Genomic DNA, 27,913 nt, shown 5'->3' on the forward strand with positions numbered 1-27,913 from the left:
ACCTCAACAGGCAATTAAGGTCTGACCTCAAGCTGTGAAGGAACGTAAACCAGTGCATGAGCGTGGGAAGGCAGATAGTTCTCCGACATTATGTTGATTGTTTTTACACAGCCAGTTCACCGGCTATTCCCATACAGATCAGATTACACCTTTAATCCAGCTGCTCCGACTGGTTCTGGTGAGATTCCAGTTTTTAAGACTTTAATGGTCCAGCTGTAGGAAGGATAAGTCCACAAAAATGATGTAAAACACTGGAGCAATAGTGTCTGCCCCACATATGGAATCGCACCATTAGTATTTCTAGTTTTAAGGCGGTAAAGAGTGACACCTTGTGGACACATTTAAAAGGTGCAATGCTCTGAGTGTTGGTTAGTCAAGTGATAAATTACTTGGAAATGGTAGAAAGTAAACTTGCTATCTCACCAGCTGTCACTGTTATGTATCAGTCAAAGCTGTTTATTTAGCAGGATCCTTATAGACAAGACTTTTTTTTTTATAACTGAGGCTGAATCCTTCTCCCATCTCATAGCAATAATCGATTGATTAAACACCACAAGAGAGTCAACAACCTTTATTTATCCATATATGTGCCACTCAGAAATTGGGAAGAGGTGTTACAGGTTTGCCCTTAAGAGAAGCCTATATGGATAATTTACAATTTCTTTCTACAATGAGGCCATTGACAAAAATGAAAGGGAAAAAAAATAAAGACAATATGGTCGTAACAGTGTAAACGCATGGTAATATACATGAAAGCAAAAAAGCAATAGGTATCAGTGACATCAAATTAAAATGTAGGGTAAGTTAGTATGAGTAAGAACAAAAGACTCCTGAAAACCCTAACTTTTTTCTCAAATAACAGCTCGGCATACATTTCTACATAGCATGCAATAAGGCACCTATCTAACACAAGGAAGAAACCTATGCTACAGTCTGAAGCACAATTGTTATCCAAATAAAAAGAAAAGAAAATATTGCTCACCAAGTTCACTCCCATAAAAACTGTATATCTCTCATTCCCTTTCATAGAACCCAAGCCATATCTAAAAAAATACATCAGTTTGTAAAAGATATTTTACACAGAACAGTAAATAGAGCGCAATCCATTGGAATTCAGAAAAATCTTTAAAGTCTTGTAAAAGTGAGATTTGCTCGTGTAGTCTTTTAGTATACACAACCTTTTTTTTAATTATTTTTTTAGATCAAATTGTGACAGTTTGCAGATCAACACGAGTAAGAGTTACCTATATTCTATACACAGGTAATTGAATTAGTCTCCAAAGCAATAAACAAAGTGTGATGTAGCATTTCATGTACATTGGTGCGGGAGTACAGAGGAAACTGCACAGTAAATAATTAGGACACAGGTCATGTTGTAATATGCTACCCAGTAGGTTTTTATTTTCTATTATGCATTTCCTAATGGCTAAATTGCATGTCATAATAGAATCAGGGTGTCAGCCAGTATTGCTCTCTGTACAGTTTATGCAGCAGTGCTAGCCCATCATAGACACACAAGAAAACAACCTTATAAATATACAAGATGGCTCATGTCTCATGGAGCCCAAATTCAAGAACAAGCTGCTTGAGAACACCTGCAACGTGTTTATCTCCAACACTTAAAACAAATTAAAGTCGTAAAAGGAAGAGAAAAAAAAAAAGAAATGGTGGAGACAAATTGGATCTTACTATCAAAAATGTAATCTTTTGGAACAGCACACTAGTCACCTATACATATATATATAAAAGAAAATCAATAAGTATTTACATTGGATTTTCGATGTTTGCTTCACATGGGTTATGTGGGTGAAAAAGAAATAACTATTTAAATTGAGACAACAGTTCTTGTTCACCAATTGTGTCGGTAGTCTTGAATAAAGTTGCAGCTGAAAAGCGCATGTGACCACTTGAAGGTACATAAACTGAATTCTTCTATCAAAAAGACTAACCAAAGGGTGAAGCATATTTTCCCCAGGTAACAATTGTATCATGTAGATCTTCAAATCACATTTTTTTTTTTCTTTAAAAGTGTTCAAAAGAGGTCCTGGAGCAAGTGAAGCACAATCACAAACAAGAACAGAGGCTCCTTCACAATCTATTATTATACCCTTTTCATACTGAGCACACAGTCCCAGGTTCAGCTCTGAATTATAGGTTATATAGTCCTTCAGGACAAGCCATTTCCTTTTTGAAGACTTGAGTGTTACCATCCATTTTTTCCTCAACTGCTCCACTTCAAAAGTAGCAATGTGCTGACCTGACCACTTGTGTCTATAGAAGTTGGCCTGATGTTTCCTGTGGCGTGGTGATATCAACGATGGGACCATTGGTGGAACAGAAACAGGGAGAGCAGGGATGTTTACGCTTGCATGGGGCAGCATGTCGGGTTCAGGAAGGGGAGCTCACTGATCTACATGGATCCTATGATGTCTGGAGAGGGAAGATGAATGGTTAAAGCCTTTTCCGCACTGGGAGCACCTGTATGGTTTTTCCACAGATAGGATGCGCTGCTTAGGGAAGGCGTTGTTAGGGAATCCCTTCCCTGTGGGAATGGTGCTGTACTGCTGTGGTGGCGTCTGCGGTGGTTGCGGCTGCTGCTGTTGCTGTTTGCTCTCCAAGTGAACTCTCTGATGCCTGGCAAGGGAGGAGGAGTGATTGAATCTTTTGCCACAGTGAGCACAGGTGTAACTCTTCCCCTCTGAGTGGACTCTTTGGTGCCGTGACAGGGAAGAGGAATGATTGAAACCCTTATCACAGTGGTGGCACATATAGGGCTTGTCTCCCTGCTGGTGCACCCTCTGCTTCGGGGGAGTGCCGTAGGACAAGGTTTTCCCAGGCTGAGGTGGCGAAAACACTGGATTCTGCAGGTGGGTCTTGTGGTGGCGAGAGAGAGAAGAGGAGTGATTGAAGCCCTTGTTGCAATGTCTGCAGGTGTAGGGCTTCCCTCCGGCATGGACTTGCTGGTGCTTTTTCAGATGGCGTTTGCGGACAAAACTCTTCCTGCACATGTTGCATTTGTAGGGCTTCTCACCCGAGTGGATCCTCTGGTGCTCTCTCAGAGTGGCGGCGGCCGCAAAACACTTCCCGCACTGCGCGCACCGGTGGGGTTTGTCTCCGAGCACGACTGCAGCGTGGGTCTTCTGGTGCTGCTTAAGGTTGGAAGTTGTAGCGAAGCCTTTGCCACACTGACCGCAGGTGTATGGCTTCTCACGTGCGTGGACTTCCTGGTGCTTTTTCAGATGCCTTCTGCGGACAAAGCTCTTCCTACACTGGGTGCACTTGTAGGGCTTGTCTTCTGAATGCATCTTCATGTGTTCTCTCAAGGTGATGGCAGCTGCAAAGCTCTTACCGCACTCCGAGCATCTGTGGGGCTTGTCTGGCAAATGAATCATCTGATGAGACTTGAGGCTGAAGGCATCAATAACATCTTTGCCCATAATCTCAACTCCAGGGGGAACGTAGGGCTTCTCTTTCATGTGAATCTTCATGTGCTGCTTGAGGCTGGCCTCCACAGCAAAGCTCTCGCCGCAGTGGACACAGATGTAAGGGTTTAGGTCCTTGTGGATCTCAAAGTGTTGGTGAAGATCTGCTATGCTGCCGAAAATCTCCCCGCACTCGTTGCACTGAAGGCCATGGGCTTCATGTATGATCACACCGTTCTCAGACTCCACTGTCAACTCCCCGCCATGGTCAGACTCTACTTTCACCACATGCTCACTCTCCGCCTTAAGCAGCACTTCTCCCAGAAGAGTCTCACCTCCTGTCGTCTTGATTTCTGCTCCTGTGAAACAGTGCATCTCACCATGTTCCACTTTAATGTAATCATGGTCTGTTTCTACAATTGCATCCACACAGGCTACAGCGCCGAGCTCTGTCCCCAGTCCCTGGATCTTTAAGTCTGAGCCGTGGATCTCCAGCTCTAATCCACGCTTTTCCTCTGTCATGATCTCAGTTTCTGCTCCGTAATGAAGGTCGACATGGCTGTGGGCTATGACACACTCCGACCCAAGTGTGTCAAGGCCGGGTGTGTCACATTCAGTCTCTGACTCGGCCATGAGAACACACTCCAGCCCCACGACCTCCGTTTTCCTGCCGGGCGATGACTAAAGAAAGAATCGGGGTATATAGAGCTTTGTTTTTGGGCGCAGCGCTGGTGCTCTTGTCAGTAATCAGACCTGCAAAAGAGGAAAATAAAGTGTATTAACTGTATTTGTCTGGGATAATGCCAAATGTATAAACTGAAAAACTAAACGACGCCCCACAAATCTCACAAATCAGTATCTGGAGGTCTAGGGCCAGAGCACTGAGCCATTTTCTTTAAATGAATAGCAGGCGTGTTATTATAACAAATGTTTTTGCCAGTTCTACATGGTGAAACTGCGGTAGCAAGAGAAAAGTGGACCAATTTAACAGTTATTTTGCACCAAATAGCGTATTAGGACAATATGAACCACATTTCTTGTCCATGCTCAGAAATATTGACTCCATTAATATTGTCACAATAACCAGACGAATACTTAAATATCCAACAACAACAAATATATCACAAGACACACTTTAGTCCAAAGCAAGTATTATCCCTGTTAAATTGTTTCACTACTACAAAAACTACAATCTGGGAATATAAGAGATCACGATGTCGGTGTTTTGGTACAATTATGACTTTGCATTTAATTTTGACATAATTACGGCATCTCAGCGTAGAGTCTTGACACAACTAAGACAATAAAACCAATATTTACTCCGGCAGCCAACTTCACTGCTGTAAGAGATCATTATCTGGTGGTAGAAAACGATCACCACCATCTGACTGACACAATTAAACAAGAATAAAGCTTTGTCGCAACAGAAGTTTTGCCACCCACTCCCCTGGATAGACCCCCTCATGCCTGGGACATCTTAAACACATTAAAAACATCAGAGGAGATTATATATTCTGCACTACTTCACATCCACTGGCCTGTGTTCACGTTGATCTACGACAGCTCGGACTGCAGTATGCCTAGAAAACGGAAGGATTAAGTCAATGTGAGCAATGCATACGATAAAGGCACGCAGTTGAGAGCAAACAAAGCCACAGGACTGCACTGATAAAATGTATTTCCCACAACTGCACGCCTCCTATCTCATCCACGGCGAGCTGGCTACTTAGCCAAGTTAGCGCAGAAGACGAGCCTCACTTCTCCTGGCTAACAATTGATAAAATCAAAGTGGCCCACCACATCACGACCATATCCCCAGTATATATATATAATATAATATATAAATGAATCCTCCAGCTCGGCCCCGGGTGGCCTACAGAAGAAGTCCCATCTGCGCAGCTGGACACGAGTTATGATTAAAACACGAGTGTAAAAGCGGAGCTGCTTGTAGTTTGTTATTAAAACACTCGCCTGTTTTGGTTGCTAGCCTTCAATAACAGCTACAAATAGCCTCCATAGCCGCTAGTTAGCTGGCTATAGTGGAGGAGGACTGGTTAACGACACAACAGCATTGTTAGCTGCTAATGTGTTCGGGATTTAGCCAGCTAACTAGCTCCCGAGCGAAAAGCAACTCGCCAGAAATCGCAGCGAGGACTGAGAGAACCGCGACGTGCTCACGTTAAAACGAGCGACTTGGAGTAGTTCAGGGCTGTTTCTGACGAGGCGACCGACGCGGAAACTCTCGCCGTGTTTCGGAGCATTAACAGGCCATCTTGTTGTGCCACACCAGCACTTCCAGCTAGCCAAGATTACATGCTCGCCTAAGATGGCTGCCGAGAGCTAACGTTAGCCCCGTTAGCTTCCGCCCTTCAAAAACACCCCGAATCGGATCTTCTTCCTCCCCGCAGACACACGGCTGCACGGCGGTGCTGACACAAGCCGGCAGCGTCGTTTTAAACACTCAACGCGGGGGAGAAAGCACCCTGGAGGGGCGAGGATAGCAAGCTAAGAGCCACATCGTTATTGAGGCCAGTTGGCTAGCTCCAAACAAAGATGGCTAACACCGAGGGGCGACGAAAAGCCCGGGAAAGGACGCGTTTCTTTTCCCCTTTTTTTAAGTACTCACTCGCACAAGAATCCGCGTCAAAGTGAGCCAACCAAACCCACACGGCACACCGCAGTGTTGGGGACGCGTTGGGGAACCGGGGGAGCTGTTTAAGAGCAGCAGGGGGAGAGGCTTTGAGTCGGAGGAGGAGGACGATGAGTCTTCTCCTTCACTGCGGCAGACGGAGCGACTCTTCAATGGCGGCCTTGCTGATGTTAGCAGCTACATAGCCATGATGGCAAGCTAACGAGCCAGCTAATCCTGGCTGCTAACACAGAGGAGGGGGGCTAAAAGCTTCCTCTTCTAGTTTTAGTACCAGTCGGGGTTTTTTGTTTTTGTTTTAAAACGCTGGAAACCATCGCATTTAATAATAAACCGCGGCATCGGATCGCGTTGAACTGGTGTGGAAACTATAAAACACAAACTGGACGTTCAGGGTGAAGACGGGTGGGCCGATTTGTGTAACGAGTTAAACCGTAAAACAACAAGCCCCTGGGTGACATTTAAAGATGAGATTGTAGTTCTTTGCGCCAGTATGTGTGCTTGAACCAAAACGTTAACACACCAGTGCGAGTCGAGGCCTGTGTTTTTCCCCACTACAAAGTTCGTTACTATCAGAACTGGACCCGTAAATAAAGATGTAATAATTCACCCGCCGCAACAAAATGATAACTTAAGATTATACCCCGCTGCACAGACACTCACTCTCCTTATTACTGCATGGTAATACGAGAGCAAGTTGCGTTTAAACGATGTATAATCACCAGCAGTGAAGGCTCACGCCGGTTTTAAATACATACTTTTATCCATGCACACACCCACCTTTCTGTCCTTTTTGTGTTTGTTTTTTTTAAAGTTACTTTTGATGGTTGAAGAGAGGAGAACAAGAAGAGAGAGTCGCCTTATATGGTTCACAAACTCCTGGGTTGAGAAGGGCTTTGCAAAGCTGTGGTGCGTCTGGTCAAACCGCGGTGTGTCTTCCTCTCTCTCTCGGTCTGTGTGTGTTGCTGGCGCCACAGCTCATCTGGCGCCAACGTTGGACTACCGACGCACTTTAGCGAAAGCAATCATTGTCGTTGCAGCGCAGCGCGGAGGTCAGTGGCGCCCCCTGCAGCCACGGGGTGGTGGGTTATTGTTTTGCCTCCCAGCTGTGAAAATGGCTGCTGTCTGAAGTTGTTAGTGAACAGCAGGATTTCTTTAAAAAATACTCTGAGGAGCAGAGGACACTTTTATTTTTTTAAATGTTTAATATCAAACCTTACATTGTTCTGTTGTCTTATAGAATACATCATCATCTTATTGATATTGTCTTTTCTCTTGTCTTTATCTGCATATTTAATATTGAGGTAATTTAAGAGTAACATCAAGTTACATTACTTCACTACTGTGATATTTTAAGTTCCTGACTACATTTTGTAACAGGTAATTAGTAATCTTATCGCATTAAGTTTTAAAGTAACCCTCCCAACTTTCTGTATAAGTAATGATACAACACTTTTAATTATATATATATATATATATATATATATATTATAAGTTTAATAATAAAGTACAGTACATCAACCTTTTTCATTTTGGTAGTTTCAACTTTTCCCCTCTTTTTTCTCAGCCCTCTTTGTTTGAGGCAGCATAGTGTGCATTTGTAGTAACACCCATTCCCTGACTATTAAACACCCAACCAGGAATACTGGTTTTACCGTGAGTGTAGACCACATAGCTAACATTCTGTCTCACACGGCGTCAGTCACACAGTTTCACTGAAGCTGTTAGGAACTCGTCCCGCTCAGTTTTTGTCAAGTTTTTACTTATTTGTTGATCTCAACTTATTTTATTAAGAGATTAACACGTTACTGCTGAACTAAATCACCTGTGGATTTTATTTTTGTTATCATATCTGCTGGACAAGATTTTTTAAACTCCTGGTAAAAATGTCCCACCACAGCACTCTGGATTTAGACAGATACACCAACCTGGAGAAGTCTCGTCGCTCTACCAGTCACAGCCAGCCCAGGACCCAGGCAAAAAACGGGGATGTCCTGTGTGACTTCTGCACAACAAGTAAGCAGAAGGCTGCGAAGTCCTGCTTGGTGTGTCTGGCATCTTACTGCGAGGCCCACCTCCAGTCTCACTATGAGTACCCTGCCATGATGAAGCACAAACTGGTCAAAGCTACAGGTCAGATGAGAGAGAAGATCTGTGCACAGCACGACAAGCTGCTGGAGGCTTTTTGTCGCACTGATGAGACATCAGTGTGCGTTCTTTGCATGATGGATGAACACAAGCACCACGACATCGTCCCAGCTGGAACTGAGAGGACAGAGAAGCAAGTAAGTGATGAAACCGTCAGTTTTACAATACTCAATGAAGACAGCAAATAGTTCATTGTAGTACAGAGTTATCGGCCACTAATGACTGAAACTTCAATGTAATTTCCTCTTTAGAAACAACTTAGTACCACGCTCTACAAATCTCAACAGAGGATTGATCAGAGAATTAAAAAGTGGCAGGATCTCCGACAAGCTGTAGAATCAGTTAAAGTAAGTGAAAAGTTGCCAATACTAAACATTGCATGATGTTTACATGACTCTTTTAAGGTTTCTGGTTTGAAAAATAACCACTCTCCTCTCTTTCTTATGTATTCCAACAGCACTCTGCTCAAATGGTCCTGGAGGAGAACGAGCGAATCTTCTCTGAGCTTCTGCTTTCCATAGAGCGGAAGTACAATGAAGTCAAGGAGATGATACGCTCCCACGAAAAGACCACTGTGACTCGGGGAGAGATACTGCTAGACCGCTTGGAGGAGGAAATCACTCTGCTAAAGAAGAGACACACTGACCTGGAGAAGCTCTCACACACCGATGATCACATACACTTTCTGCAGGTGAAGTTGATCTAAACTGAGGACAAAGACCTTGTATGGTGCAGAAAGTTGAGCTATTTGCTAGATATGTCTCTCTGAACTTAATCTTGCCCATTTTTTATTTTTTAACAGAGCTGGCAGTCTCTGTCGGGCCCCTCAGGATATGAAGACCTCAACAACATCAGTGTTGCTCCCTATTACTCCTTTGATGCTACCAAGAGAGCCATTGCTGCACTGAAATTGCAAATAGAAGAAGTCAGCAAGACAGAAATTAGCAAAATCTCTGGAGCAGGTGAACAAATTTGTCTTTCTTTATCTCAAGTAGCACTGATGTCTCTCTGCATTGGGTTTGCTTTTCGGGAGTAGTTGTGTTTTTATCTGCTTTCATGAAGCATATGCTGCTGTCTCTCTCTCCATAGTGAAGGAAGTATATATCACGCAAGAAGCTGAGAAGCCAAGGAGAGAATCAATTTTGAGGGAAGAGCTGAAGATGAGAGAAGAACCGAGGATGAGAGAAGAAACGAAGATGAGAGAAGAACCAAGGATGAGAGAAGAACCGAGGATGAGAGAAGAACCGAGGATGAGAGAAGAACCAAAAACAAGAGGCGATTTCATGAAATGTGAGTTATTAGGTTACTATTTACAGAGATACTTGCCTGTTGTGAAACTTTTAGCACCAAATTAGCAAGGCTACTTGGCAGTTGTATCAAACCCTGCTCATATTCCAGTCATACAGTAGTTAATTCTGTCCTAGAGAGGTTCAAAGTGTGATTGTCACGGTGTCATATACTAGGAACATATCCATTCCTAACAAAGGGATTAATAGAGCTGTGTGGTGAGACCAGTGTTACAGAAGGTATGCTTACAGAACAGGTTTGGTGAAATGTAAGAAACCAAAGATACACTCCAGTATCACTTAAACAAACAGAGGTGTTCCTGGTTTTACCCCACCTAAGGAAAGCATTTCAACAAGCTGATGCATGGGAGTTTTAGTGGACTAACTTTGTCAACATATTAGTGTCACACATATTTGGTTGGAAGCAAAAGAATGATGTTAAGTTGTGACACTACAGGCTCATAGAAACATCTAATCTCAAAAGACAAATACCAGAATATGTGATAACATTAAATTGGAAAAAAGAGACAGAAAAACTTTGATTGATTGATAATTATATTGTCCTACATTGTTTAGACTCTTGCCAGTTAATACTGGATGTCAACACTGTCCACCCCAACCTTTACCTCTCCGAGGGCAACCAAGCAGCTACGATGAAGAGCGAGCCGAAGAACTACCCTGATCACCCGGATCGATTTGACCACTGGCAGCAGGTGAGAATTTACCGAATTTTACTGAAAATAAGGAAAGATAACTTTTGTAAATGGAACCAAAAAGATCAGGCTATCAAGAAGGGGGCATGCTGAATCCTACATACAGACTTTAGAGTAACAGGAGCTTTTTATTATTGTATTATTGTCAGGGAACTTAGATTTGCCATCATGATTTCATTTTAAGATTTTATTCATGAAAATTAGTCTATGAAATCATGCTTTTTTAAAAAACCTTATTTTCTTCCTCTCATGTAAATATTTTAAATGTCTTTTGTTGGTATTGATTGAAAACTGCTATACAAATCAGTCTTTTATTATACGTATTTGACAAGTCTTCCTATGCTTACAAAGTGTTTTCAGTTGTGCAGCTGCAGTGTTTTCTAACAGGTTTTATAAGCCATGCATAAAGGAACATCTTGTCTATTCATCTCTCATTCATTGTGGCTTCCACTCCAGGTGTTGTGCAGGGAGAGTGTGACTGGGACTCGTTGTTACTGGGAGGTAGACTGGAGGGGAACAGAGGTAGACATGGCCGTAACCTACAGGGGAATCCGCCGTAAAGGAAACGGCAATGAATGCAGCCTGGGCTGGAACGACAAGTCCTGGAGTCTGTACTGCTCTGACTCCAAATTCTCCTTTGTGCACAACAACAAGAGCAAAGATATTCCAGCTCCAACGTCTTCTCGCATTGGCGTCTACGTGGATCATGCAGCAGGAATACTTGCATTTTACAGTGTCTCTGATGGCATGAAGCTTCTGTACAGAGTTCAGACTACATTTACAGAGCCCCTTTACCCTGCATTCAGTGTGTGGGGCTTTGGTACGAGCATAAGACTGTAGGACAGTTACCATAGTGCCAGTAATTGGCATCAAAATTACACAATATTGTCAATAATGCTTTGAAATTTAAAACAGTGTGTCTGTTTGTTTCACTCTTGCCTGAAAGTTATTTTTTCCTCATTAAATTAACTATTGTGTGAGTGTTTTAAACAATCAAACTGATCTGTTTTTGTCCTTTTCATTGCTGACTGTTGTTTTGGGGCTTTATACTCTAATGAGATCACAACAAAATGTTAGCTTTGACTAGTACATTCATGCAACAATTGTAAATAATGTTATTTTCCTGATGTCTCATATCTTTTTTATGTTAAATCATATTATATTTACATTTATGCTTACATGCTGTCTGTGAAATTAAATCATAGTTTATATTACTGATTTATTTGGCACATTAAATATGTATTTGCATGAGACAGCTGTCTTTGATCCTGTTATAATGCATCATGTGGACAGTGGCTCACCATTACTGGAACTGGAGTTGCTGTTGTTTTTCACATGTCCATCTATCAGCCATCTTGGATGCATTAGTACAGAACAAGGTACTTAAGACCAGGAGAGGAAAACCTGGACGACCTTTTGAGTTTTGTTTGCTTGAAGTGACAAATAAACAAGTAAAACAACTTAACTTAATCAATGGGCTATCAAGATAAGAGAAGCCTTATTTATCCTGATAGAAATGGTGGAGCTGCAGTTGAAGTACAAGGTAGGAAAGATAAACGCAATAATAAAATAATAAAATAAACTCAATAAAGGTACAAGTACAAATATATCAATCCAAAATCTAAAATATATATAATACCAAAATATAAACACGGTTAACAGTAAGTTGCTCATATTTCAAGTTGCTTCTTGGTGGCTTGCACAAAGAAAGAGATCAAGAGGAAGAAGAGGAGACCAGATCAAATACTATCAGATGTGTACATGTTGCCATATACCCCCATCTCCTGGTCTTCAGTAGGGGTTGCAGGTATAGAGAGACATAAACAAGTTTAAGCTCCAGGGGGCAGCAGAAACACGTTTTGTTGGACAGGCTGGCTTTGATTTTACAGCACACACACACACACACACCGGAGCGCAGAGGATACATACACAGATGTTGTTATGCTCTATTTACACAGACTTGTTTATTGACTGAGTCATCTAACTTTTTCAGTGGGAGATAAAAATGAAACGAAAAATCCTGATCAACTGGGAGCGGGAAGCCACAAGAAAAAAAAAAAAAGAAGAAGAAGAAGTTGTTTCAGAGAAGCCAAAAGGAAGAAATTAGTTTTTTCTTATGAATGGCGTTGCTAGGTAACAACTAGGTTCCGAGTTTACTTCCTGTTATCAAGCAGGACACGTTCAAAATGTTTGAAACTGAGACTGTTGGTGAAAACTAATTTAGTTGTTCTTAAGCTGCCATCATTATACTGTAAAAGACAACTCACACACACACACACACACACACACACACTCATACACACTCTCATTCACACACACACAAACTGCTTTTATACCTAGTTATTTTCCTCTCGTCCCCGCCCACAACGTGAACGCAACGTACGCTACAGGTTCTGTGTGGGCGGAGTCAAAACAGCTGGATTGTCTCGTGGCGGCGATGAGAGCGACTTCCCCCACTCCCGTTCAAAGCGAGGACGGCCGACGGGACTGCTGTTGTTCGGGAAGAAAACAGGGATTTCTGCTTGAAATAGGGCTCAACCGTGTCCTGCGAGTGCAGTGTGGAATAGTTTTTGGGCTACCAGAGGTGTGGAGGAACAGGTCGGCGTACTCAAAGTAACCCCAAAAAAATAATAAATAAAACAGCAACAGGAGAAAACTTTGTAGCTATCATAACGGGAGGAGGTGAGTACAGATTTGCTTTTGATGTTCGTCGTTGTTGCTGGCTAGAAACGTGAAGGTGAGCAGCTACTCAGCTTATGGCATGAGAAAGGATGCAACCAACTTAAAAAAAAAAAACGTGTAAACCTAACGTTACGCTACCTGTGATATGTAACCTAGCCGTCACCCAACTCTATGTTTAAATTGAGCTAAAATACGATTTACTGTTGGATGCAACTCCAAAATCTCAGTGATCTTTGGTGAACTTTAAATTAACATCACAGCTTCATAAAAGCAGCATAAAGTGATATTGTATTGGGTTGCGTTACAGGTGTTTTTCTTTGCAGTCTTACACCTTCTATACACTAGAAATTGTTGTGAGCATCACATAACCCTGACTACAGGGTCTTACTCAGATTCAGCTGGCAAGCCTTAATGATGATTATAATTGCTCTCTGATTAGTTGATGAGTGATCCTGACCAACTCACTTCAATCTCCTCTCATTCACCAGCTAAAAGGACTGATCTGTCCCCCCCCAGTGTCCCATCTACCATCCTCCATCATCATCAAGAAGATGAATCAGTCGGTGGCAGTGCAGATGTCAGTCACACTCAGTTAAATGTTAGTACTACTTGAGCAGATATTGCTCGGCTGGCCGAAGAGGAAAAAGAAGAAAGGGGCTGTTCAAGGTGCTGGAAGATGTCTCTCTGGATGATACTGCCTGTTAGCCTCCCAGTTCTGACCATCACTGGGATATGGGTTGTGTAAGTGTTTTGCATTTTCTTTTGTAGTAAAACATCAGATCTTTATAACTGCACAGGCTAAAAATCTCACACAAACAAGAACCTACTCAAGTCCACTGAGACTGAGCGCGTTTGTAAAATTGCCTGCTGCCTTGGCAGTGAGCACTGATGCAAAGCGTGTTACACAGGTTATAATGTAAGAGAATATTAAGACTTTGTGATGCAACAGGGATTTTTTTCTGTCCGTACAGTAACCTTGTAAAAGTGAATTTAGTGAGTCATTTCTGCATTGGTAGCCACAACATTTCGACATACGCCTATTTGGTCATTCACACTATTTATTTTAAATGCCACCAGGTACAAGAAAAACACCATGTCCCCAGCAGATTATCAACTTTTTTATTAACCAAAACACTATATATACATTTCTAAATAGAATAAATGCTAAATAGATCTGAATAATCAATAACAATATAATCACAATGTATCCATGTGCAATAGTGTAAAAAAGCTTTTTGCCCACTGTCTCATAAACCATTATCCTGCTTAATAATTTTCAGATTCTCACATCTGTGAAAAAACAGTGAACATCTGGATTTTTGCATCTTTATCTCCTCTTTTTTTTTATTTCTTTTTATTTATTTAAATTAAATATCACAGTGTATAATGTAATGAACAGAAATATCATAGTGAAAATTATATTTTGCATGATGATATTTCACATAGAATACATGTAGTGACACCCAGCGTCATATTCTAACGAATTACACGTTCATATTTAAGCTAAAACCTTCGGACACCTCCGCCTCTCTTGCCTCCAGGAGAGTAACATTGCATATTTACCCTGAATTCCTGGGAGCCATGGCAATTGCATGTGGATTAACTCTTTCTAGGAAGGATCTGGGATTATCACCCCTCTCTTAAAAGTGAGATGTGCAGATTTGCAGTATATCTTAATTATCTGCACTACAGTATCTGAGCAGATGTACCGGAGAGAAAAGGAGTGAATACCTCCCGGTTATATTTGGGTTGACAGCTTTTCTCGCTGCTCTGTTATTACTCTGGGAGTAGGAATGCAAACCTCAGGGGGAGAGAGACAGATGGCCCAATTCCAAATTGTTGTAGTTCTGTATTTACTCTGTTACATCTATGATGAGTTGCCTGAGAACGTGCAAACCAATTAGTTGTGTTTGTGAACATGGCTGCCTCGTATTTCAATCAGGAGTGTGTATTCAGGTGTGCAGGGATTTGCAAAAAAAAAAAGGAGTTACACTGACAGCCCTTTACTGAGTTGGAAACGTGCAGGTGAAAATTAGTGCTTGCTCTGCACATTTCTTTCTTGTTTTGGCATTTGTTTCTGAGGTAGAAAGTTGATCTGAGGTAAGATGCCAAATGCTGCGGACTGTCAGTCCCTTTAAATCCATTTCCTTCCCATTACCTTGACAAGGGCGCCTTGTTTCCAAGAGCAGTCAAGGGTCTTTTTCCAGACTAGTGGAATGTCAAAGGATGTGACATGTTGCGTAACTCCCTCTTTCACTGTGGGTGACTGGGAGGGAGTAAGGTAAATACTAGAACAGGGTAATAGTGAGTGTGAGCAGAACTTTCACTCTGCATCTGGAAGCCATGCCCAGTGTACGAAAGGTCTGTGGAGCCAGAGGAAGGCTCAGGCTTGTGCCCACCCAAGAGTCTTGGCTTAGGTTCTTTTGCTGACCTTTTATGAGTTTAGCAGTGTGTGCGAAACTGCAGTGTGGCTCTACTGTGCTCGTAAGTAGTACTTGCTGTGTAGATTTGTATAGTTTTTAAGCACAGCGATCAGTTTTTAAATACTGTGCGTTTTTAAGGTGCTACAGCAACCAGCCGGCGAAGCAACTGGAGTCTGTACTGCCAAAAATTCATTCATAGTTTATACATCACACCCTTTCCTGTGGTCTCTTGATGTGTTATTTTTGCACAGCTTTTGGGGAGGTTCACAGTCCATACCAGATCTTTCATAAAGGTTGTTCCTTACTGTTCCTTGTTCAGTCCTACATTTAAAAAAAAAAAAAGAAGAAGCATGGTCTGTTCTACCTATATATTGCTCACAGGCATGCAATTACAGTTTACAACCACTACTGAGCTTTGATAGAGGTCTAATTATGTAAACAAACCTATTATTACTTCTCCTCCTCCGAGCACAGAATGCGCTAGTTTAGACCCACATACAGCAAAAACAACACCGCTTTATTCAGAAACGTCCCAGAGCGGCACTGCTGCTATTTTAGAGCAGAACAAATATAAAAAAATGTTATGGAACATTTAACAATTTCAGCTGGCTATGATTTCTTTTCCTACATTTTTTCCCTTGGTAAGCCTCTGCATTTGTTGTGAGCTGCTTTTGTTTTGGTCAAGTTGGTGTCATAGTATTCTCTGATGGGCTCGGAGCTGGAGCTGTGGCAGCCTTCTACCTGACGGCTATATTCCACTCCCACCAGTGGGTTTCCTCACTGCATTATGCAGTGCTCTTTACAGAGAACCATCTGGCTCATATGACTTTCACATGATAATTCACATAGCCTATCCCAGCCAATAAGCAGCCAGTCAAATGTTGCTACCTTCTACAGCAGTCTGTCAATACCAGATGTGCATTTTACCAATTACATGTAGTGCTATAAAAAAAAAACGTTGCCTTCTGCTTGCTCACACTTACACTAAGACACAAACAGATACTCCATAATGTGGATTTCCTAGAAGAAATTAGTGGCTTAAATTAATATTAATCCTCAATCAATTAAGGGTACCGACTGACTGTCGTAGTAATGATTGTTGTTTTATTCGTTGACTTTCTGTATGTAGGATTTTGTGGGAGCTATCTCTTAGTGTACAATACAGTGCAAACAGTATTTAATTGTATAATAACACAAAATTGAACACTAAACATGAGCTTGGATTGATGGCAAACCACATTTAATGGATGAAAGTGATTTACAGCATTGATCCGAATAGGTCAGTGAGTGTTGTCTGACTCTGCCTTTTGACCCTGCTTTCAACCAGGGGTGAAACTGCAGCCATGGTATGAAACACACATTTATAATTATTATTGGATTATTATATTGCTACGTCTTCAGCACCAGAATCTTTGTTTCCAATAGAGTAGATATTGTCATGAAGCGTGTGTGTGTGCTTGTCAGTGGGTAGCAGGTGTGTGTCTTTACATGTCTCTGTCCTTCAGACTGGTTTGTGAGTAGGGCGCTATCCCTGGGTCCTGGAAACATACTTAATTGGTACTTAACCTTCTACTGAACTACAACTGCTTTCACAAATCAGGACAAATAGTCTCCTTGTCTGACTGTCTGTGTCTGACTCGGTCTGTCTGTTTTTTCATCTTTTTCTGGCCATTGAAGATATTCTATCAGTGTTTACTGCGTGTCTGTGTGTAGATAACAAGGGGATAATGTGACAATTGCTTTTCCTTCTGGAGCTTCCCTGAAATCCCACCCAGAAATAGGATCATGAATCATAAAAAGGATCACAAATAATCGTATATGTTGACGAGCACATTTTGGTATATGTTAACGTCTAAGACTGTTGACTATCTTTTTCCTTTGCTCTTGATTTTGAGCAGTGCAACCAGCCATTTAACACTCAGCCTTCTGCACATTTGTCTTATTTACAACTGCTGTCCCATATGACTTGGACATGTACGGACAGAGCAGACACAGTTTAGCTGTACATGTTGCTGGCGAGAAAATAATCAAGGGCCTGACACTTTAAGTCCCAAGGCAAAAATATCTGAAAGTGGGCCATTCACTGGTAGAAACAAATTTGCCCTTTCAGTGCAATCTTAATATTGTTTAGTTGCACTATAATTGAATTTGCAATCAGGTCAAGTGCAATATCCAAATCACAAGAAGCTGCAATTTTTCAAATGTATGTCAAAACTGCATTATAATGAAGTACTGTAGTTCTGCAGAGATCCTTGGCATACAAATCTTGTTCTTCAAATGTAAGACAACATGTTTGTTTGGTACGCACCCCAACAAATGTGGTCACAATTTTAATTGTTTTTCCAGTGAAAAATAAAATTGTGATTACAAAAATCATTCCCCACTAATCGTGAATCATTGCAGTTTCAGTATCTGTCAAAATAATCGCAATATGTTTTATATCCTGCAGCCCTGGTGTTTGTGAACAGTTAATAAATCATAGCCTAATTCTGCACCCTTACTTCAAAGACAGATCCATGACAGCTTTTATGAGGCTGATACTCATATCAACATTTACAACGATAATTTCAGTGCTCTCTTTCTGTATTTCTTTATCATCTGACATACACAGATACCGATGTAAACTAATATTGGCTGTTTTATCGGGTTTGGCTCTAGTTTTATTTTAATTGATGAATGTCAGTCTCAACCACATTATACACCCAGAGCTTTCATTTCTGTCCAGTGTTTAATGCTTAATTCAGCTGTGGGCAATAAACATGAATGAATCTCCAGCATGCTGATTATAAAACAAGCAGTGGAGATTTAGTAAAATATAGGTCTTGAGATTGCAAAATACAGTTTCTGTCTTTTGATCCTCTGGCCATTGACTTCTCTATGCATGCGGCTGGTCAGTGACCTGACCAAATAAACACTTCTGTTGGTTTTTAGTAGTAATCATACCAGTTTGGCTGACACAAACCAGTGTTTTCTCTCTTTGAGTTCTGCGTAGAGTGGTTTGATAACGGTCAATGTCAGGTGACCTGGTCCTTCAGGTTGAGCAAACAGGTACAGCTCAGTGACAGTTCAGACTGACAAGATTTTAATATTGTGATGGTCACTGCTGACATTCAGTAGGTTCAAATTAAAAGATTGAGGTGATTTGAAGTACATTTTGGTAGTAAGTATAGTTTGAACACTTACATATAGAGTTAATTGTACTACAAATATAAAATATTGTAGTGTTAGAAAATGACAGGCTTTGGGGTTTTGCTGAAAACAAATTCTAATTGTTTTATTTTCTTGTTTTCAAGAAGCACTACGCCTCATCGCTATCTCTGTCTGTCTTTCTTATGGGGCAACTCGCCACAGTAATACGCAGTAATGTCATGATATTGCAGTGGCTATGGTTCTGATGATGCATTCCTAACCTTCCTTTAGTGATTAAAATGTTTTTAATATTATTTATTATTCTGAATTATTACTTGAGTCACTTTGGATGATCATAAAATAATTGCCTTTTATTTTTGCTAATCACACTGTCTCTCTTCTAGGTATGCCATGGCCCTGTACAACCAGCATGTCTGCCCTGTGGATAACTGGTATGTTGCTTCATCATACCTCTGTTGATCCCTACACACTCTACAAAATCATGCCTTGCATCATGCCAATGTCACTGTCAGTGGCTTTGTCTTTCCCAATCTTTTTCTCTAGGGAATGTAATAAGCTCTGTTGGCACATTTAGTCACTTCACAAATATTCAAGAGACACACCTAAATCTGCTCACATTAACCGAAAGCAAAAACAAACTGCAGTAAATTAAAAGGACCAGTTTGTAGGATTTAGTGGCATCTCGCGGTGTAGTTGTAGATTACAACCCCCTTGCCTCCCACTCCAAGCTTGTAGAAGAAACTACAGTGGCTGTGTAGGTTGCAATAAATGCAAAAAACGCTCTATCTAAAGCAGGTATTTGGTTTGTCCGTTCTGGGCTACTGTAGAAACGGTACACTGTAGAAACCCGCTCCTCTTGGAGATGAAAACTGCTCATTCTGAGGTAACGAAACATAACGATTCTTATGTCCAGGTGATTAATCACTTATGAAAACATATCTATGGGTATTAGATTATATTTCTACCGGTAGATCCTGCTGAATGTTACACACTGGACATTTAACATGGATCTAAACTGCGATTTAATATTGGCAATTGTTCTCAATTCATTTGTCAAATTAAATATTTGTTCCAGACATTCTAAGAATATATATGATAATAATAATAATAATAATAATCAGAAAAAATGGAGTAGCATTGAAGTTGTGCTAATAAAACTGTTACTTTAACTTAACATAAAAGGGATTTTGCCCAGTATGTGTATCTTTTAACATTGAGCTTTGCAGTACTTTGTGTGTGTGCTTGCTCATGTGCACGCATGTTTGGTGTTCCAGGTTGTACAACCAGTCATGTGAAGAGGAGCTGTATTTGCAGAGTGGGCCAACCTTGTGCTGCACACTAGACAATGTACCTCTCATCAGGTCAGTGAGATTCCCAGCCCAACCTCTCCCTGTCTGTCCCCCTGTCTCTTTTCTGTCACTTTGTTTCTAGTTTCTGTTTGGTGGTTAAAAACAGGAACACCGTCCCATTGTTTTACATGACCCCTGTCGGCACATTGTTGATAGAAAGCGAGTGAGCTTGAAGTAGACAGTTCTCTTGAGAGTGTGACTCTGTGTGTGTGTGACTGTGTGTTGTGTGTTGTGTGTGTGTGTGTGTGTGTGTTGTGTGTGTGTGTGTGTGTGTGTGTGTGTGTGTGTTGTGTGTGTGTGTGCATTCTGAAAATAACTTGGGGCTGGAATATCCTGCCTGCCACCGTGGCAGTTCAGAGGCAAAGCATGGGTCTGCACTTTACCATGTAAACACACATGCAGAGGAGTCGGCTTACATTTGGGAAAAAATCAAGACACTCCCAGCTCCTTTTGTTTAGCTTTTTATCCCACAGAGCTTTCAACATCAAAGGCCAGTTGTAGAGTGGAAATACTGTGGTTTGTATATAAAATGCAAAGAAATCACTTCTTATGTTTTCATCTAAACGCAGACGACAGGTAATGAGCATGATAATGTGCCCAGAAATATAAAGTAGCTCTCAAAATTTATGTTCAGTTACAGTTGAAATGCCTAAATGTTTCAAAATGTATACAATTTATGTACATAACCATCCATCATAATGCTAAATACATCAAATAATTGTTTAAAAATGATCAGTGTGAGAAGAGTGTACTGATTTTTACATTTTCATATGAAGAATGTGTGTGTGACTCCAGTCAGCTGATAAGGCTTTGGCTTGTAGGCAGCAGGAGCTTGGGCACAGACAGCCTGTGTTGACTGTCTTCTGCCTTCCCCTCCTACAAACATTTCCCATTCCTAGAGGAGGAGAAGCAGTAGGTGAAAAGTCAAAGCCCCCCCTTACTTCCTTGCATGAGCAGAAATGTATTTCTAAAAACATGCTATATTTCAGAGTACATAACGTGGGAGGGGAATTAGTAGCACTGTTGCTGTGTAGTATACTGCGTATGTTGATTCACAGTATTTCTCTGGTTTATTTCTGTGTACTCTCTCTTACAGTAAATGTGGGACTCTTCCCCCCGAGAGCTGCTTCTTCAGCCTTATCTGCAGCACAGGATCATTTATGGGTAAGGCATCATGTGTACACACAAACAACACACACACACACACACACACACACACACAGACACGTCGCAATCATCAACTTCGATTCCTGCTATGAGTCACCCTCTTATCACTGATAAGAATTCACAATATTAGGGCTTCAATTAGCAATTATTTTAATTATCCATCAATCTGCTGTTTGTTTTGTATGTAAAATGTCAGAAAATAGGGACGGATACTCGCAAATGGCCAAGGTGACATGTTCAAATGTCTTGTTTTTTGCTGACTTACCGTTCAAAACCTTTTGATATTAGGGTTACTATAATGCAGAATAGAAAATATCATTAAATCCTAACATTTCAAACCTGGAACAAGCACATATCTTTCTTTAAAAAAAATTAATCAACTATCAAAACAGTTGCGGACACATTTTCTGTCTGTATAATATACAAGAAAATACTTTCAGAAAATAAATATGTTAAAGGTTATATTCATAGGTATGCTATACTATAGGAATATAGTATGTATGTATATATATAGGAATCGTTCTGTTTTTGTTACCTTAGAATGAGCCATTTTTATCTACAGATGCTTTCCATGAAATCCCCCATGTTGAACCATCATGTTTCTACAGTAACCCAGAACGAACAAGCCAAACACTGGCTGTAATAGGGCCCTTGAAAAGCAGTTTCATGGCCACCGTTGTTTCTCCTACACACAGTTATAATAAAATGTGTTCCTCAAACTACATCAGCAGGAGAGAGTTTCCTTACAGGTACTGTAACGTATTGTAATGTAGTTCTTTTGATCAACTCTTGGTTATTTTAAGGCTTCAGAGTAACTAATTTACCATTAACAACGTTTTGTTGCCTTTAGAAAAAAGCTGATTGTGTGAAGAGCCAGTGAAAACCTTGAACGTGGTCAGTTTGAATGGAAGGGGAAGTACAAATGACAATGAGAATGCTTTCATACAAAGTAATAAATGTACAAGCAGCACACACACACACACACACAACATTGTGTGCAGTTTATTATTCATAGGAAAACACACATGATATAAAAAAGGAAAAAGCTCCCATGTGCTGGCCTGTATGTTTTTTGTGAGTCACAGCGTGCTGTTCCTGTGTTAACTGGTGGTTTCTGAACTACCCCCTGATTCGGTAATTTCAGCTGTGGTTTTGAAACGTTGTGTGTTGGTGGTGGGTGTGGGTGTGGCTGGGGGGTGTGCTGGGGGTGGGGGTGGGGTGGGGTGTGTGGCTGCCCGGCCCTGAAGAATTATTAAAGCGGGGGAGAGGTTCCTTTGCCTTGTTTGTCTTTTCATAAGGAGCCTCCATGCCTCTTGCAGCTATTTAAGGCCTGCCTGTCTGTCTGATTGGCCACTCTGGACTGCTGCTTGATACATCTGAGAGAAAGGCAGAGACACGATAAAACAATGATCCTAGTAGATAAAAAAACAAAAACAACTTTCAACTTTGTTAAGCTGTGTACTGTGTGTTGTTGAGATCCAGATCACAGCTCTGGGTTTGCCTGTAGGAAACATGGGGAGAGCCTTTTTGTGTGTATGTAGAGAGACTGGATATAGTGCACTGCTTGAGGGATCTTGTTAAGGACCAGACAGTTGCAGCTCAGTGTGAAGTCTGCTCAGGCAGCAGTGACAGTCCAGCATTTGTCCAGCACTGTTAGTCAACCATGACCCCTGAACTGCAGTAGGTCAGTCTGTTGGCATGGTGCACACATACGTATTTGTTCAAGAAAGAGGTAGGCTAAACACCGCACTGTGATTGTTCTGTTATTCTACAGAAAGGCAAGTCAATTCAGAAATTGTTATGTGGTAACCAAACAATGTAGCAGCCAAACAATTTTGCTTCTCATAGTTTGAAGCTTACCAAATTCATCATCATTTTGCAGATTTCCTGTCTCCACATTGCTCAACATGATGACTGTTAATTTTTTATGCAAGATGACTTTGATGTAATTGTGTGGTAACTTTGCAGATAAGTGGCCCATTACTCCTTACACACTAGTCTGTACTATCAAAATCATACTGCCTGTTTTTAAGAATAGACTCCACTGGTTGTAACCATAGCTACTGGTAAATACAAGGTGCGTCCAGATCGTTACCAGAAGTAGTTAAACTGGATTATAACCTGACTGATACCGGATTTTTGAGGCAGTTATTTATATTTGTTTAAACTTTTATTTGTTCATTTTTGCACAGCGCACAATTAAAAGCAATTGGATCAGAGTTAGCTAACAGCTAATTTACATCTGTCATCCCTGGGCAGGTAAACAATGACAGAACAACAACTACATGAAAACGTTTGTGTTGAACGTCCATCAGTGTGAGATAATAAATAGAATCCATATGATAATAAATACAATAATGTAAGAATAATACATATCGGCCAGTAATAATTATTTAATATAAAAACATAGCTCGAGTGTTTAATTGATTAGTTGATCGATAAAAAAGTGTATCTGCAACAACATTTTTCAAGCAAATATTACCAAAATTCACTTGTTCCAGCCTCTCAAGTGGGAATATTTACTGCTTTTCTATAACAGTAAACTGAATATATTTGGGTTTTGGACTGTTGATCAAACAAAATTATTATAATACAAAAAAATTCCTACACTTTTTCAATATTTTTTTAATATTTTATAGCTGATTTCTCGTGTCTTACTCTACACATGGATTACATTAAAAGTAGACACTTCTTTGATCCTTGCAAAACATAGAGATGTCAATTTCTGACACACATGTAACATCACGCCTGCTTTCTGTTTAAACCACAGTTCTTTAATTATTTAGTTTAATCTGTCTGCATACAATTAAATAAATAGTGGTTGTACTTTTTGTGGCAGCATTTGAGTCAAGCTGCTTTTACACCTGGCCGAATACGTCTGTCACCTCCCCAGCGTGTGGTTTGAGTGCTTCAATCTTCAGGTCACATGGGTTGCATTTACAACTTCCCTGTGTGTGTTTATTTAATTTCTTCACCATTCTTTCAGTCTGAACATAGCATATGTTAATACCTGTTGTAAAGCAAGTTATTGTGGCTCTGAAGAAGTAGGTTAAGCCAATGTGGCATGTAGCTGTACAACAGGCCATTGTAAATAATCAGTGCTTAGCTTTTTAGCCTATTGATTTATGCCGTACTTTGTGGATTGTGCCTACTATAGTTGGCTCAGGGGTTCACTCCTATGCAGGATAAGATGGACTCAATGAACTGTACGTTGCCTCATAATTATTCTTCTCGTTTTTATCCCAGTTCCCACCTCTCTGCCAGTGTACACACAGCGATTCAAAGACAATGCATGTATTCTTTCTCAGCATACCTTCTGTGGGGGAGCATGCAGCTGGGTGTTTGGGTTGAAACGTATCTCCTTGTGGAGGCAGCAGGGTTTATTTAACTGTGAGGTGTGGTGTGGCTGATGTGACTTCAGTGGGAATATGCACGTGTGTGTGTGTGTGTATGCGCATTTTAGTGTTCACCTGTGTGTGTGAACAAAGAAGCAAGTCTGTGCTTGTGACAGCAGGGTTGCACATTCATTAGAGTGCGTCCACGTTGTTGCAAGGTGACATCCATGATAGAGTAGCATTGGTGTCTAGTGTGTGAGTCAGTGTTTAAGCCCAGACTCTGCTTCCTCCCTTGGGCTTTCTGACTTCAGAGAAAAGTAGTTAAATCCGGAAGAGGGCGGTTGTGTGGAAGGTGACTATAGCTGGGACTGTGTTCAGGACACAGGCATGGTGTGTTTATGTAAACTTATTCCTGTTGTTGAGGTGTCAGACAACAGCTTGTCCTGACCATGTGAGGCCAGGTAGAGGTCAGTTTGAGGCTTACCCATGAGACATGCAACCCTTGTGCTGTAGAAGCCTGCAACCTCTCAGCATGACATGCATCCTCCAAAGAAATACACCAGAAAAACACCACTCACTAATGTGCCTTTTATAGTGCACAAAGTAAAAGCAAAACATGGATGTGGTTGTAGAGAGTAATGGGGAAAATGTTCTGTTGTGTTTTTAACCTTCAGGCCTAGCTTACATCATTTCGTGGTAACTGCTAAATGCCAGCGAGTTCAAACATGCTCATTCGTGACGATGAAAAAGTCATTTTGTTGAAATAGGAAAAATCCACAGCCAGCCAGTCTGCAGCAGAGAGACCGAAATGCCATAATCTAATGAAATAAACTGCAGTTGACTTTCTTGTCCCTTCAGCAACACAGTATGTTCTCCATTTACAAAAAGGAAAAAAAAAGGAGTAGGAAAAAAATAACAAAGACAAGATTGTTTCCGAGCCTGGAGACACTGCTGTTTGTTTTTCCATGATTGTAACTGAAATCACTTTGCCAAGATGATTTTAGTGCTGTGGGAACATAGGGCAGCTCACACAAACAAGAACACACACTCTCAAGGTGGGGCTTGAGGATCTGAACAAACATAACACTGATATACATTCTTACAACAAATATATCTTACAAATTAGCTACAGCTCTGACGCTATGTATACATTACATTTCTTGCTTAGCTCTATGGTCCCTGTTAAATAAATGATGATTAAATGATATTTATTTATATGATAAATCACAATAGATGTTAAAGGTCCAGTGTGTATTAATTAGGAGGATCTATTGGCAGAAGTTGAATATCAAATTCATAGGTATATTTTCATTAGTGTGTAACTGTTTTTGTTAGAATGAAACATTTCCTCTTCCACAGAGGCCTTAGTGTTGAACCGCCTTGTTTCTACAGTAGCCCAGAACGGACAAAAACAAAAACACAACATTTCACAGTTTATCCTATATTCCAAAAACACATGTTGAAATAACATTCAGCTAAAATAAAAGATTTAAATGCTTTTTATAATTTAGTACGACTTGCACAGACCCTGTTGACCAATGTTGATGTTTTCAACAATGGTGTTGTGATGAATGGTCCTTCATTGTTGAAATTCTCTCCCAGATTTATATTTGTGAATATAATTTATCCTTCTGTTGATCAAAATAACCTGTCACAACAAAATAACTAACACAAGATAATTTGTTGCTGCTGCAACAAACAACAACAACATTGTGAATAAAAGATAAATGTAATAAATAAATAAAAACCTCACATTGAGGTTTTGGCCAGGTTATGAAAAGTGTCTCATCATTGTGACACTGATTTAGAGCCAGACAGGCCACAACATATCCAAACCCTGACTAGTGGAAACAAAGCTTTACATTGTCAAGTACTTCGCTAACGTTTTTCTTTCCTCTCTGTGACCACAGTTTCCATTTATATTCTCTTTCTGGCAACGTAGATCATCTTAAAACATGTCTGTTATACAGAGATGGTGACAGAGTTAAGACACAGTTCTGTCTCCGAGACAATGTATGGGCTTCAGGTCAAGACACGAGGGGCTTCTTTTCCCCACTCACCCTCCTCTTTTCCATTCCCCCCCTATGCCCTGCTTTCACCAAGCCCAGTCAGCCTTCGTCAAGCACCAGCCGTGAGGAGCTAACAAATAGAAACCAGGCGGGGGTTAGCTCCTCAGTGCACCAACAATACCCCCAGTCACAACGCATTAGCACATCAGGAGCCATCTGTCCCATATACTGTACTTAGTTTGCCTCCACCTCTTAATGTTATGCAAGACTTGGGCCAACCCCCGCCCATGTATCGTTACCACTTTCCCGCCATTTTCTGCCTCTCATACTCCCACTTGTTAGGCAGAGAAATTATACTTTGTGTAACTCTTAATCACTTTCCAAGAACTTTTTGCGTAATTTGGCTAAATGAGGCGTGAGAAGTGTTTGTATTGAATCAAAGCCAGTCAGTGTGAAATAATATTACTTTTCCAAATTCTTCCTTTTCTGATGGGATTTTGATGTGTTATTTATCTGCTGAACCACCAATAACTGACTCATATTCTGTGTTTCTGTATGTGTCTCTTTGTCTGTAGTTATGGTGATTGTGCTGCTCCGCTATGCCCACGTCATTGAAAAGCACCAAAATTGTGTTCTCAACACGGCGAGTCTCTCCACAGGCTGGATCTGTGCCGCTGGACTCATCATGGTGGGCAACTTCCAGGTACGGTGATCCGGTTTACTTGCCCAGGAAAACAAACAGAGCTCAAATGCAATAACTTTAATACATTTACATGAAATGATGGAAAAGATCTAGCATAGTAAGATTTCACCAGAGAAATATAAAGTGACACAGTTTGTGTGTGCATGCATATGACAGTATAAGAGAGCATAACAGTAATCCATCAATAGGAAATATAGAATAAACTGTCTAACAGAAATACATCTGTGGAAATTAGTTGATACATTCATTAGAAGAGCATCAAAAAAGGAATCAGCAACTACTTTGTGTTAATCATCAAAGTATTTTTTTCAGTCAAAATTTCTCTGATTCCAGTTTCCTAAAGAGGATTTGTTGCTTTTTATGGTCTTACACATAGTGTTGTTTTTTATACTATTGGTTGGCCCAGTTCGAGGATATTATGATGAGTATTTGTCACCGTCTTCTGATGTTTTGTAGGCCAAAAAATTACTCAAGAAAATAATCTGCAAAATTTTCGAAAAAGAAAGTAACTATTAGTTGCAGCCCTGAAGATAAGACTGTCATTAGATTGTCTTTGTGTTTTGTCAGTGATATTCAGGCCTCTGTTTCTTTTTGGGTTTGCTTCAATCTTCCTTTATTGACGCCTTCTCTTTCCCCTTTATCTCACACACACACACCTTGTATTTCATAGTAAATCGGCATTAAGGTGTATTAAAGTCTGTTCTGCCTTCATAGACACAGTCCTACACTGTTCTTTCTTGTAGTTTAGTGTTAAAACTTTGGCACTAAGTTAGGAAATCCAACCTGAATTCCTTCCCTGTAGATATTTGTTCTTTGGAAAAGAATTTCTTAAATATTTGGAGCCCTGGCCGTATGCCTTGACTCTGTGTGTGTGTGTGT

The 27,913-nt window shown here is 40.7% G+C and overlaps 3 protein-coding genes across 5 annotated transcripts in view; 2 read left to right on the forward strand and 1 right to left on the reverse strand.

The window, feature by feature from the left end:
- Positions 1–556: 556 nt before the first annotated feature.
- si:ch211-198a12.6 (uncharacterized protein LOC563253 homolog) lies at positions 557–7,047 on the reverse strand. 3 transcript variants are annotated; one of them, XM_035663235.1, is made up of 2 exons: positions 6,850–7,047; positions 557–4,175 (listed from the first exon to the last, which is right to left on the reverse strand). In XM_035663235.1, the coding sequence occupies exon 2, from the start codon at positions 4,053–4,055 to the stop codon at positions 2,403–2,405; it is 1,653 nt and encodes a 550-aa protein (XP_035519128.1). In that variant the 5' UTR covers positions 4,056–4,175; positions 6,850–7,047; the 3' UTR covers positions 557–2,402. The 3 variants fall into 3 exon arrangements, with proteins under 3 accessions (XP_035519128.1, XP_035519129.1, XP_035519130.1); XM_035663236.1 differs by lacking the exon at positions 6,850–7,047 and adding an exon at positions 6,049–6,216; XM_035663237.1 differs by lacking the exon at positions 6,850–7,047 and adding an exon at positions 5,601–5,744.
- A 745-nt stretch (positions 7,048–7,792) lies between these two features.
- On the forward strand, positions 7,793–11,618 carry ftr14l (finTRIM family, member 14-like). The gene is made up of 7 exons (XM_035663238.1): positions 7,793–8,354; positions 8,469–8,564; positions 8,675–8,908; positions 9,020–9,179; positions 9,307–9,507; positions 10,080–10,216; positions 10,673–11,618. Exons 1-7 carry the CDS (start codon positions 7,956–7,958, stop codon positions 11,054–11,056), a joined length of 1,611 nt encoding a protein of 536 aa, XP_035519131.1. The 5' UTR covers positions 7,793–7,955; the 3' UTR covers positions 11,057–11,618.
- A 1,041-nt stretch (positions 11,619–12,659) lies between these two features.
- zgc:154058 (uncharacterized protein LOC795538 homolog) overlaps positions 12,660–27,913 on the forward strand; it is a 20,508-nt gene continuing 5,254 nt past the window's right edge. The window contains exons 1-6 of the mRNA XM_035663896.1: positions 12,660–12,898; positions 13,387–13,639; positions 18,855–18,902; positions 19,746–19,832; positions 20,917–20,984; positions 26,907–27,034. Of these exons, the coding sequence (XP_035519789.1) occupies positions 13,575–13,639; positions 18,855–18,902; positions 19,746–19,832; positions 20,917–20,984; positions 26,907–27,034 (396 nt within the window). The 5' untranslated portion in view covers positions 12,660–12,898; positions 13,387–13,574. The remainder of the gene's footprint in view (positions 12,899–13,386; positions 13,640–18,854; positions 18,903–19,745; positions 19,833–20,916; positions 20,985–26,906; positions 27,035–27,913) is intronic.

This window comes from Morone saxatilis, unplaced genomic scaffold (assembly GCF_004916995.1).
Source record: "Morone saxatilis isolate NCDOM2014 unplaced genomic scaffold, NCSU_SB_2.0 Contig19, whole genome shotgun sequence".
NCBI lineage: Eukaryota > Metazoa > Chordata > Actinopteri > Moronidae > Morone > Morone saxatilis.